Source organism: Camelina sativa, chromosome 5, assembly GCF_000633955.1.
Source record: "Camelina sativa cultivar DH55 chromosome 5, Cs, whole genome shotgun sequence".
In the NCBI taxonomy this organism is placed as follows: Eukaryota; Viridiplantae; Streptophyta; class Magnoliopsida; order Brassicales; family Brassicaceae; genus Camelina; species Camelina sativa.
The window spans coordinates 16,941,104-16,953,559 of record NC_025689.1 but is presented as its reverse complement, the minus strand read 5'-3'; the positions used below and the strand labels follow the sequence as shown (position 1 = coordinate 16,953,559).

General features: G+C 38.3%; 2 protein-coding genes and 1 long non-coding RNA gene across 5 annotated transcripts; 2 read left to right on the top strand and 1 right to left on the bottom strand.

Annotated features, from left to right (window-relative positions):
* Positions 3,819-5,889, top strand: LOC104787079 (glucan endo-1,3-beta-glucosidase 14). The gene is made up of 3 exons (XM_010512582.2): positions 3,819-4,189; positions 4,353-5,395; positions 5,554-5,889. Exons 1-3 carry the CDS (start codon positions 4,120-4,122, stop codon positions 5,608-5,610), a joined length of 1,170 nt encoding a protein of 389 aa, XP_010510884.1. The 5' UTR covers positions 3,819-4,119; the 3' UTR covers positions 5,611-5,889.
* Positions 6,028-11,672, top strand: LOC104787080 (WD repeat-containing protein 11-like). Of its 3 annotated transcripts, none has more exons than XM_010512585.2 (20): positions 6,028-7,175; positions 7,255-7,639; positions 7,732-7,819; positions 7,900-8,081; positions 8,178-8,314; positions 8,383-8,449; positions 8,547-8,706; positions 8,788-8,875; positions 8,953-9,028; positions 9,100-9,282; positions 9,409-9,569; positions 9,665-9,770; positions 9,843-10,047; positions 10,173-10,435; positions 10,510-10,631; positions 10,713-10,857; positions 10,938-11,030; positions 11,115-11,188; positions 11,269-11,322; positions 11,414-11,672. In XM_010512585.2, the coding sequence occupies exons 1-20, from the start codon at positions 6,229-6,231 to the stop codon at positions 11,646-11,648; spliced, it is 3,771 nt and encodes a 1,256-aa protein (XP_010510887.1). In that variant the 5' UTR covers positions 6,028-6,228; the 3' UTR covers positions 11,649-11,672. The 3 variants fall into 3 exon arrangements, with proteins under 3 accessions (XP_010510887.1, XP_010510886.1, XP_010510885.1); XM_010512584.2 differs by having other exon boundaries at positions 8,770-8,875; XM_010512583.2 differs by having other exon boundaries at positions 8,761-8,875.
* LOC104787081 lies at positions 11,585-12,441 on the bottom strand. Its single transcript, XR_767790.2, has 3 exons — positions 12,230-12,441; positions 11,757-11,856; positions 11,585-11,677 (listed from the first exon to the last, which is right to left on the bottom strand). It is a non-coding gene; the product is annotated as an uncharacterized LOC104787081 (long non-coding RNA).

The following is a 12,456-nucleotide window of genomic DNA, read 5'->3' as shown; positions in this document are numbered from 1 at the left end:
GCAGTCCGATGAACACGCGCAGCTGTAACACCCGTAAAATAATAAACCCCGTCACGTTCCTCCCCCGTTCCAATCAGGGTCTTCGTAAAATGGTCCTGCAAGACACACAAAGTATCAGTAAATATGGCGATACAACCAGTTTGTTTGAGCAAACGTGAAACAAAGATCAATGTGCAATTGAAATCAGGAACATAGAGGACGTCAAGGAGATAGTAATCTCGACTTAAGACTAGTTTGCCACGTTTTATGGCTCGAGAGGATTTCCCATCTGGAAAAGTAACCGCAGAAGGTAGAATGTCGAAGACGTCACTAAGGAGAGATAGATTTCCCGTCATGTGATGAGAGGCCCCTGTATCAATAATAATATCAGAGAATTTTGCTTTACCGGACAACTTTTCAGAAGAGATCGTAGTACGAGGAGTTTGAAGTAGTTGCAGTAGTTGAGATATCTGATCGGTGTTCCAGCCTACATTCGTTGGAGTTGTGGCGTTGTTAGAGATAGCACGAGGAGGATATGATCTGCCACGACCACGTCCTGAGTTAGAGAAACGACCGCCACCACGTCCACGTTGTCCAGAACCAGATGCAGAGTTTTGACGTTGTTGTTCTTGCCACCATTCAGGATAACCATGAAGGAGAAAACACTCAGAATTATCATGGCCTTTACGGGAGCAGTGAGTGCAGAAGCGATTAGGATCACGAGTGCGAACAGCAGCGACAATAGAACCACGAGACTCTTCAAGCTTGGAGGTATCGTGTTGGACAGAGAAACCGACAGCGTCTGTTTTGACCTCAGAGTTGCGAGCAGAGTTGAGATGTTGTTCTTCACGAGTAACGCGTGAGTAAACAGTGTTGAGATCAGGTAGAGGGTCTTCATCAATGATTTTAGAACGTACGTTGCGGAAACGAGACTCATCAAGACCAAAGAGAAATTTGTGAACTCTGATGTCTTCACGTTCTTTCTCAATCTCCGAAGAAGCATCACACGAGCAGGAGCGGGTTGTCTTCAAAGTGTCAAGATCTTCCCACAGTTTGGAAAGACGACCAAAGAATTCTTGAACAGTTTGTCCTTTTTGGCAGCAGTTGTTGATTTCATCACGGAGTTGATGGATGCGGACACCACTTTTGACAGAGAAGCGACGTTGTAGATTATCCCAAAGTTTGTGTGCTTCAGGAACAAAAGTCACCGTAGAACGTATCTTTGGGTCGATGGATGTACGAATCCACCCAACGATCATTGAGTTGGTTGCTAACCAACGAGAAAGGTCTGGATCCGCAGCAGGTTTAACAAAAGATCCATTGATGAATCCAAGTTTCTGTTTAGCCTGCAACGAGTTGGAGAGTTCGGTTGCCCATTCTGAGTAGTTATCTCCTCGAAGGAGAACAGAGGTGATTAAAGCTCCAGGGTTGTCGGATGGATGAAGGTAGTAGGGAGAAGTCTCCGTTGAAGCAGAGGTAGAAACAGGAAGGGCTAGAGGAGAAGAACCGTCGCCGGAAGTAACAGGAGTGCCATCAGGATTAGTAGCCATAGTTGTAGATGCAGAGGAAGCTTTTGAGAAAAAAAAAATTTAGAATTTAGAGGGCTCTGATACCATGAAATAGTTTGTAGAAAGCTTGTTTATTTATGTAGATGTAGAATGGTATTTATACAAGTAGAGATGTGTAAAGATAGAGATAGAACTAGAGATAGAGATAGAGCTAAATCCTAATATGATAAGGACTCAGAGAAATATATAGAGTTATCTAAATCTTAGTAGTAGTTATCTTGATTGTCAATTGTTAAATTTTCTCCAAATGGGGTCTCCTTAGAAAGAGCATCAACTACTCTGTTTCCAACCCCTCGTTTGTACTCATTATTATAATTCAGCCCAATTATTTTTTCTGTCCATCTCTACTAAAGAGTAAAGGCTACCTGTTGATCCAAAAGATGCCTAAGACTCCACTGGTCACACTTTATAACAAACTCGTGATATGTCAAGTAATGTTTCAATTTGCAAACTCTCTTTACTATTGCCAAAAACTTTCTTTATACACTGACTTGATGCGATCCTTGGAAGAAAAAGATTTACTTAAGAATGCAATTGGTCTTCTGTTTTGAGATAAGAGTATTTCTACGCTTATACCCTATGCAACTGACTCAATGGTGAACTTTTGACTGAAATCTGACAGAACTAATACTAGTAGGCTAGTAATTTCTTTCTTGAGAGCATGGTTGGAGGCAGTAGCTTTTGGTTATCTGACCTACTCTTCTTAAGTAGTTTTATCAATGTCCTAGTGAGCTCACCATAGTTCATTAAAAACTGCCGGTAATAACCTATCAGCTTAAGGAATCGTCTTAGCTTAGTGAAACTCTAGGGTGTTGGCCACTGCAACAATGCTTCCACTTTCTCGGAGATCCTGGAACAATCGTTTCACTTTTTTTCACTACCATCAAACAATGAACAAGAGTACGAAACCGTAATAGTTGGACTTCATCTAGCACTTGGAATAGGTGCGGAAGAGATCATAACATATTGTGATTTGTAACTAGTAGTATACTAATTAAAAGAAGACTACAAAGTAAAAAAAAAAAAAAAAATTGAGGCCTATCTCGAACTCGTGAAAAAACTTATCTGAAAATTTAAAATAGTTCGAGTTTAAAAACAATCTATTACTATGCAAAACCTTTTCCATTTTACTTGACTCAATAATTTTTTTTGATAAAATATGATAAAAATTTATTTTTAAATCTTAATTTAAATGTTTGGATCTCAAGTTAAAAAGTATATCAAACATAAAAGTACCAAAAAATGTGGTATCCCTAGTAAACAAGCATATTTTATAAAACTAATTGAGAAATTTAGAAATCAACTAATCTAATTTTATATTTTTGTTCTTGATTTTAGTTGTCCTAAATGGTAATGTGAACTTGTATGATGTTTAAGGGAACAAAGGAAGTTATAAGTTATAATTATCAAACATTGTTAATGGAAAGAATTTTTCGTATTTTTCTAGCAAAAAAATAATTCATGTCTTTTTTTTAAAAAAAATTTAATAATTTAAGTTTGTTTCTAGATATTTTTATCAAAAATAATAATGCTTTCACGATCTCTGTTAATAGTAGTAACAGAGACATGAAAAATTAGAAAATAAAAAATCATAATATTTTTGTCAGCTGAAAAATAGTTTGTATGTGTTTATCTAATAACAAAAAAAAAAATTTTTAAAAATAGCATCAAAATAATTTTTTTTTTCAAACTTAGCATAATATCTCTTAAATTTCAAAAATAGCACCAATTAATATTTTAAAATTAAATTTTAAATTCAAAATATTAAACCGTATCCTTCAAAACTATACCCTAAATATGAAATTGAGAACCCAAACCTAAAAAAAAATTAAAAATTAATTTTAAATATTTTAATATATTAAATAGTGCTATTTTTGAAAATTTATAAAATATATAGTATTATCCATAAAATTTAGTTTAATGTTATTTTAAGATATTTTTTAAAAAAAATGTTTATTTTTTTCGGACAAGTTCATGATTTTTTTTTGAGAATTTTCCCTTTTGCGAAACTAAAGAAGCACTTTAGAAAAAGCGATACAATGAGGTCCAACCACGTCTGATTTAGCTGTAATGTTGGTAGTGGTACGTTCAACCACGTCACTACTTAATAACTACGAAATTTTTAATTTCCCATCTTAATGAAAACTTTTTTTGAATTTAAATAAATTGAATTTAGCTAAATTGAAAAAAGAAAAAAAAGGTAAGAATTGCAATTTTTTTTTTTTTTTTTTTTTTTGTCAATAGCTTCTTTATAAAGAATAGCAACTTATTCATACATATATTCGAGACAGTGTGGAAAAGCCCAAAACCCAGAAAAAAAGAAAAATCAATTTTGCAATCATTCAAGTGAAGTAGAATCATCATCTTCGTTAGCGATCAATCTCTTGTAGACTTTCTCCTTTGGTTTTGTTACTGGAAACCAATTAAAAAAAAGTGTTTCGATCGGAAGAATCTGAACCTTTTTATGGGTTTGATGATGTCCTTGTCGAATCAGATTCCCGTTTCCTCTCGATGACCTCCTCTCCATCTTCTTCCACATTGTTTTCTCCAGTTTTCTGATAACTTTTCTCAGATGAGAAGTTCGAAGTCGCTTCTTCTCAACTTCCTCTTCTTCTTCTTCTCCTTCACTCTGATTTCGATAGGTACTGTACCTTTCCTTCCTCTATTACTGTATATCTAAAAATAAAATTCTAGGTTTAGTCTAGATTTAGTTCTTACTTACGCTAATTTCGTCGATTGATCAAACATAGTTGGATCTTGGATTTGCTTTGATGTAAACCTAAAAGGGTTAGTTTGTGTTATCAGAGTTTCAAGTGGAAGGAGGAGCGTTTGTTGGAACCTATGGTATAAATTATGGAAGGATTGCGGATAACATCCCGTCTCCAGATAAAGTAGTCTTACTTCTAAAGCAAGCTAAAATTCGGAATGTGCGTATATACGATGCAGATCACACAGTCCTTGAAGCTTTCAGTGGGACTGGTTTAGATCTTGTGGTTGGACTCCCCAATGGGTTTCTAAAAGAGATGAGTTCAAATGCTGATCATGCTTTCACTTGGGTCAAAGATAATGTTCAGTCTTTCCTACCAAAGACTCGGATCCGTGGTATCGCTATTGGTAATGAAGTTCTTGGAGGCGGTGATTCAGAACTGTCTGGAGCCTTACTTGGTGCAGCTAAAAATGTTTACAATGCGTTGAAAAAAATGAATCTGGAGGAAACGGTGCAGATCACCACAGCTCACTCACAGGCTGTGTTTGCTGATTCATACCCTCCATCGTCTTGTGTGTTTAAAGAGAACGTTGTTCAGTTCATGAAGCCACTTTTGGACTTCTTTCATCAGATTGGCTCTCCTTTTTGTTTGAATGCTTACCCTTTTTTGGCCTACACTTATAATCCCAAAGAGATTGACATCAACTATGCTCTCTTCAAGCCAACGGAAGGCATATATGACCCCAAAACCAATCTGCATTATGACAACATGCTTGATGCTCAGATCGATGCCGCCTACATGGCCCTGCAAGATGCTGGCTTCAACAAGATGGAGGTAATGATCACTGAAACTGGGTGGGCTTCTAAAGGCGATTCAGATGAACCTGCAGCTACACCGGATAACGCAAGAACCTATAACTATAACCTCAGGAAGAGGCTTGCAAAGAAGAAAGGGACACCTCTTAGACCAAAAATGGTGCTCAAAGCCTATATCTTTGCATTGTTCAATGAAAACTCAAAACCTGGAAAGAGTTCTGAAACACATTTTGGACTTTTTAAACCTGATGGAACCATATCATACGACATTGGATTCAACAGTCTCAAGTCTGATGCTACCAAGTCACTCATCTCGTCATCCAAGGTATGAATTCTGTGATTAAAGACGCCGTAGTATATTTGTAAGTTTTGCAATGACCATAGCCATTATGTATTATATTAAACTCTTTGAAACTCAATCCAGACTGTATATTCAGATTCAAGCAAATGCATAGTGATCGGATCTTTTGTGTTTTGTTGCAGGCAGCCCGTTACTATGTGGCATTGGTCATCTCTGTCTGGATTTTCCTCATGATATAAGTGGAGAAATGGTGTGAGATTTGGTGCTAGGATCCTCGGATTTGTAATACATTAGTAGCAATTATTACTAGGTTTGAGAGGCTAACGAAATGGTAGGAGCGCAAATTGGTTGGAATTATCATACATGGTATAACCCATGGATGTTGAGAAAATTATCATTGGGCAATCTTATATATATATACATCTTATGTAAACAAATTTATACATCAATTTGGGTCTCTCGTTAGATTTGTTGGAGTATATACTGAGGACATCAACGGATATGGGGGATTAAGAATATGTATTGTGTTTCTGATTAGTCTACATGATCTACGTCGGTTTCAGATTATGAGATCATAGTCAAATCTTTCATGATCTGGCAGGCCCTTGGGTTCTGCTACAGTTTTGTGTATTATATAAGACTGGTTTTGTGGAGGTAGAAGTAGAGGATAAAAATAGGAAGCGACTGAAAGTGTAGCTAGTAATGTAGAGAAAAAAAAGATCCTAATGGTTTGTGGTTTCAGTTATGGAGAGTCTTCAGCCTAAAGAGAAGCGCATCCTCGTTAGCCTCTAATTCTCTCTCCCTCCAAACACAAAACATACAAATTCCACAATGCTCAGAGCGACAAAATTAAAAAAATGTGGTCCTCCTCCGACAGTATTCTTCCCGGACCACCGACCCGGAGCAACCTATATGCCGCTGACCTCAGCGCCTCGGGCCTCCTCGCATTGGCCTCTGGTTCTTCTGTCTCTCTCATTGAGTCACGACCCCTCCAGCTCATTTCGACCGTCTCTCTCCCTTCCCCTATCTCTTGTGCATATTCCACGATTACTTCTGTTCGTTGGGCTCCTATTCCTGTCCAGCGTAATCTCTTCGACTCTGATCTCCTCATAGCTGTAGGTGATCACCTCGGCCGCATTGCTCTCGTTGACTTCCGCCTGCGTTCTATCCGCCTATGGATTGAACAAACTTGTGAGAATGCTAGAGGGAAGGTCCTTGGATGCGGTGGCATACAGGACCTCTGTTGGGTATTGGCTCGGCCAGAATCCTATGTCCTTGCTGCTATTTCTGGTCCTTCATCTCTCTCGCTCTACACGGATTCTGGACAATTATTCTGGAAGTACGACGCGTTGCCTGAGTTTTTATCCTGCATTCATTGTGATCCATTTGATTCCCGCCATTTTTGTGTCCTTGGCCTTAAAGGGTTTCTACTTTCCGTGAAAATTCTTGGGATAACTGAGAATGACGTCCCTTCGAAGGAGTTTCATATCCAAACGGATTGCAGTGATCTAGAAAAGCTAGAACGGGAAGCCGTTGCTAATAGCAGTCACTCAACCTCTCCTGCATCAGCCGTTTTTCCTCTCTATTCCGCAAATTTTTCTTTCTCACCGCATTGGAAACACATTCTTTTCGCCATCTTTCCCAGAGAGCTTGTCGTGTTTGATTTGAAATATGAAGCAGCCTTGTACGTAGTTGCATTACCTCGTGGCTACGCCAAGTTTGTAAACGTTTTGTCAGACCCAAACCACGAGGCTCTATACTGCCTTCACCTCGATGGCAGGCTCAGCATTTGGCGAAGGAAAGAGTGAGCCAGGAAGTTTTCTTCTCATCTTTGTTTCTCTCTGTGATCTTCTCTCAATTTGAGTATTCTGTTTTTTTTGTAGAGGTGAACAGGTTCATGTCTTATGTGGAATTGAGGAGTTGATACCAACGATTGGTAATTATGTACCATCACCCTCTCTTTTAACTCTTCTTATCTCCCAATTGGACTCAACCTTCCAGAACATGAGGACTATCCATTCAGATGGTCTTCTGGATAGTTCGGAGCCTGAGATTTCTTTTGATTTCAACAACGATGCTTTTCTTCGTTTCGAAACACATTTCATATCTATATCTGATGACGGTAAAATATGGAGTTGGATCATGACTTTCAATGGAGAAGGGGATGGTGATGGGGATGAGAATTTTAACCCTCAGACTAATGACAAGGCGCTTCTAGACAGTCCAACCTATGACAGTCAAGATCTCCTCCCAAATATATCTTTCGAGGTTTATGATGACGGACTTGGAAACTTGTTTGCTTTATCTTTTCCCTTCTTGATTTGTTTTTTTTTGTGTTTACAAAAAATTCATTAAAACAGATGAAATTAGTTGGACAACTTCAGCTTCTCTCGTCTACAGTGACTGTGCTTGCGGTACCAACCCCTTCCATGACAGCAACTTTGGCTCGTGAGTTGCATCGTTCTTTTAAATGTTAAATAAAAATGAAAATCTCAAGTTGATGGAGAAGAATATATCTTTGTATGAAGGTGGAGGGAATTTTCCTGCTGTAGTAGTTCCTCTTGTAGCTTTGGGAACTGAAGCTGGCACAATTGATGTGGTTGATGTGTCTGCAAACGCAGTGGCAACAAGTTTCTCTGCACACACTAGTAGTATAAGGGGTTTAAATTGGCTAGGAAATTCGAGAATCGTGTCATTTTCTTGTAGTCAGGTAAAAAAAAAGGAAAATTATTCCATCAGATCCTTAAATAGTATTTGTTCGATTTTTCCACTACATGAACACGATAATGTTGCTTTGCGGTGTCAGGTGAGTAAACGGAAAGGTGGGTATATTAATAAGCTCGTCGTCACATGTCTTAGAAGTGGCGTCAGTAGAGGCTTTCGAGTTTTGCTAAGACCAGAGCGAGCTCCTATAAGAGCTCTTAGGGCTTCATCTTCTGGGAGGTTGGTCTCTTTACTTTTTCAGAGGCTTTACAAAAGGATTAAAAAAGTCTTGAACAGCTTGCTTTCAGGTATCTTCTTGTTTTGTTCCGTGATGCTCCAGTAGAAGTCTGGGCAATGACTAAAAGCCCTGTGATGGTTAGTTGGGTTGTTACAAGTGATAGAAGTACTCAAGAAAATTATGATGAGATATGGGTTTGTACTTACACATTGCTATGACTTGTATTTCCTGTAGCTTAGATCACTAGCTCTCCCTTTCACGGTTCTAGAATGGACTCTCCCAACTATTGCAAGATTAGATCAAAAGAGTCTTTCAAAGAAGCCTTCGATTTCTTATAACCAGGAAACAAATGCCACACCAGATGACACTGGAACTCCAAAAGCATCAGAAACTAGTAAGCGACTTTCTATAACAACTTCTTCATTTCCCATGACTTGAATTCTTACAGAATCTGTAGGTGCTGATGGACTTCAAGATGATGCTTCTGAAAGTTTTGCATTTGCACTAGTAAATGGTGCACTTGGCGTATTTGAAGTTTACGGGCGCAGAATTCGAGATTTCAGGTTCCTTTCCAAGGAAAACAACTTAACAGTTTTTTCTTTCATACTCTCTAACTTGTTGATTTCGTTTCTTTTGTAAGACCAAAATGGCCAGCATCTTCTTTCGTTTCTTCTGATGGGTTAATAACTGCTATGGCATATCGCATACCTCATGTTGTATGTATTCTGCCATTCTGATTTTATCTCTCGCTGTTTTTAAGCAATATCTTAGCAAAATCACTTAACAGGTCACAGGTGACAAGTTAGGGAACATACGGTGGTGGGATGTAGTATCCGGTAACTCCTCTTCATTTAACACATGCAGAGAAGGAATAAAGAAGATCAGATTTTCACCTGTCTTTGCTGGCGATATTAGCAGAGGACGAATTACAGTGCTATTCTATGACAACACATTCTCCATCTACGACCTCGTAAGGTCTCTTGTAACTTCTAGACGTTGTTATAAGAGGTCTTATATTCATATGTCATAATAGTGGTCTAGTTAACACTTTTTCTCATATCCAAAGTAAGCCATGGCCTTTGTATGTTCATTGTAGGATTCGCCAGATCCTTTGTCTATTTCTCTTATGCGGCCTCAAATTCCTGGCACCCTTATACTTGAACTTGATTGGCTGCCCCTGCGAACTAGCAAATTTGACTCCCTTGTGTTGTGCGTTGCTGGAACTGATGGTAGCTTCCGCTTGGTTGAGGTTCATGTGTAAGTGATGTATATGCTTCTTAGAGTGTAACCTTTACAATAGCCTGTGAAGTCAGAGAAGAATGTTCTTGATGTCCTTAATTGAATGCATACAGAGATGAAAAAATGACGACGCAAATATCCGATATAAAACCTTCTAATGTCAGAGTTCGTCCTGTGCCTTTATGCACTCCTATGTTACTCCCCACACCACATGCCCTGGTAAGGTTTATTTATGTTTGGTTTTGCGCTGATCAGAACTCAGAAGTACTATAGCTTACAGTCTATTTGTAGGCACTGCGGATGATCTTGCAGTTGGGCGTAAAGCCATCTTGGTTCAACACTTCTAGTACATGTATCAACAAGCGACCACATTCTATTCCCGGAAGAACTACATCTTCTAAAGATCTTCGCACTTTCATGATTGATTTCCCACCAATCGGTGACCCTGCGGTGCTGGAAATGTTTCTTAAAGTATTAGAACCATATCGTTCAGAAGGTAGCGTTTCATCGTTATTTCTTCTCCATAAAACGTTTTTGTATGTCCTTTCATGATTAATGATGTTTTCTCTTCTTTTTTTTTTGTACAAAAAATATTCAAAATGCTGATGGGCTTAATTAAAGGCTGCCTACTCGATGATGAGAAAGCAAAATTATATTCTAGTCTAGTTAATAAGGGTTGTGCTGCAAGATTTGCTTTCGCTGCTGCAATTTTTGGAGAAACTTCTGAGGCACTTTTTTGGCTGCAACTGCCTTCTGCCATGAACCACGTAGTCAACAAAACAGCAAGCAAGTCTCCGGAGAAGCATTCTGATGAGACATCTATGCTGAGCAAAACTACATCAAAGGGACCATCAGCTTCAGGATTTGAGAAGAACTGTTCCTTGGTTAGTCATACTGTGGAATAACTAGAAATGATTACCTTGTGCTCTACCCTTGTGAATTTTTGGTTGGTGAACAGAGTGAAAGTCAGCTCAGACTAATGGCGTTTGAACAAAAAGAGTTATGGTTATGCGCTAATGAGAGAATCCCGTGGCATGAGAAACTAGAAGGGGAAGAGGCCATTCAGAAACGAGTTCACGAGTTAGTCCTCATCCCATTTCAGACAATGAGTATACTTGAATTAAGATTTGAGGTTAACATACTTGTGATTTTGATGAGCAGACTTGTATCAGTTGGGAACTTGGAAGGCGCGGTGAGTCTCTTACTCTCCACTTCTCCAGATAGCTCTTATTTCTATCCAAATGCCCTGCGTGCTGTTGCTTTATCTTCTACCGTGTCAAAATCCCTCGTTGAGCTAGCGGTGAAGGTAGTAAGATGCCAAATTTCATCTCTAGTTGTGAATATCACAGAATCGAGGCTTTTCCTTGACATTATTTTCATATGAAGGTAGTTGCAGCCAACATGGTAAGGTCAGACAGGTCACTTTCTGGAACTCATCTTCTTTGTTCAGTTGGAAGATACCAAGAAGCATGCTCGCAGGTTATGTTTCTTTTATAACTTTTGTGGAGAAAATCTTAGCGGAGTTCAGATCCAAGATTAGCTTAATGCGTGTGGTCATTGCAGTTACAAGATGCTGGTTGTTGGACGGATTCTGCAACATTGGCAGCGACGCATTTAAATGGATCTGACTATGCCAGGTGTGTCGGCTAATCTTTATCTATATGCATGGTCGTAACAGGTAATCAAATCAAAATAACTCTTGGTAATTGAAACTCAGGGTGTTGCAAAGGTGGGCAGGTCACGTCGTGAACATTGAACACAACCTCTGGAGGTAAATATATAATGTATTGTTCCATTAGATATAATGTATTCCATAGAAATGACGAAAATAGTAATCTTAATAGAAATTTTGGAATTTTCAGGGGTGTGATACTATATGTAGCGGTAGGAGCGTTTGAGGAAGCTGTAGCAGCATTTCGCAAGGCTGAGCGGCCAGAGATAGCAGCTCTCTTCATTATGGCCTGCCAAGAAACTCTGGCAGAGAGTTGGAGCATTGATTCAGAGAATGAAGACGTGATTGCAATTACTGAAAGCTACGAGTTGTATCAGAGGAAGCTGGTGCATCTATGCATGGATTCACCTCCATTTTTTCACTGACAACTTGTGCAAATTACTACCTGTGTATACTATAAACATACATGGTCAGTCTTTAACTAATCAGTTAAGTTTAACATTTGTTTATGTTTCAGAGGACACAAATCGTACCTCTTGTTAGATAGAACCATTACTTTTTGAGTTTCCATATTTATATTATCTCTATAAGATACAGAAAAAATGGTGTGGGCACGTCTTTTATCTGGATAACCTGAAAAGTAGATGTAAGTACCTTCTGAAGAGGCCCTGGGATGAAAAAGAAAGTTACATGGATTTTCAAAATCAAAGCCAAAACTATGAGAAATCAGAAATGTACTACTTTTTAAGAAAATACCATTACTAACCCAGATTTATAAAACAGATGTAAAAATTGAGATTGAAGCACCACATATACTATAAGACCATTTACAGTTCAAGTTTTTTTTTTGACATCACAGTTCAAGTTTTATCGAACAGAAGAAGCTAATTTCTATTTTTTTTTAAAGCAATATAATACTCATCTTCTATTTTAAAAAACAAAACCACGAACCAAGAAGGAAAAGAACTTTCCCTTTAATCTCCCAAAAGAAAGAAAAACGAAGTACCTATCTCTAGCCGATGTGATATTGCTCACAACTAAAGACAAAACGTCCCATGTTTCTTTCAAGTCGATTCCTAACAGGCTGCAAAGTGTAAAGCTCAAAGCCTCGATCTCAGATCCCTCTCCCGATAAATTAGATATAAATATTTTATTTACTGTATTTATTTGTTGTCTATTGTTAGTTTGTTTACTACTACCGTGACAACTGTGCAGCGAGAAAAAAAAAAAAAA

Bases quoted from the DNA above. Each gene is read 5' to 3' on its own strand.
- LOC104787079 (XM_010512582.2), top strand. From the start codon at position 4,120: ATGAGAAGTTCGAAGTCGCTTCTTCTCAACTTCCTCTTCTTCTTCTTC. The intron at 4,190-4,352 runs GTACTGTACCTT...TTGTGTTATCAG, and splicing joins CTTCACTCTGATTTCGATAG to AGTTTCAAGTGGAAGGAGGA. The intron at 5,396-5,553 runs GTATGAATTCTG...GTTTTGTTGCAG, and splicing joins CACTCATCTCGTCATCCAAG to GCAGCCCGTTACTATGTGGC.
- LOC104787080 (XM_010512583.2), top strand. From the start codon at position 6,229: ATGTGGTCCTCCTCCGACAGTATTCTTCCCGGACCACCGACCCGGAGC. The intron at 8,876-8,952 runs GTTCCTTTCCAA...TTCTTTTGTAAG, and splicing joins CGCAGAATTCGAGATTTCAG to ACCAAAATGGCCAGCATCTT. The intron at 9,570-9,664 runs GTAAGTGATGTA...GAATGCATACAG, and splicing joins CGCTTGGTTGAGGTTCATGT to AGATGAAAAAATGACGACGC.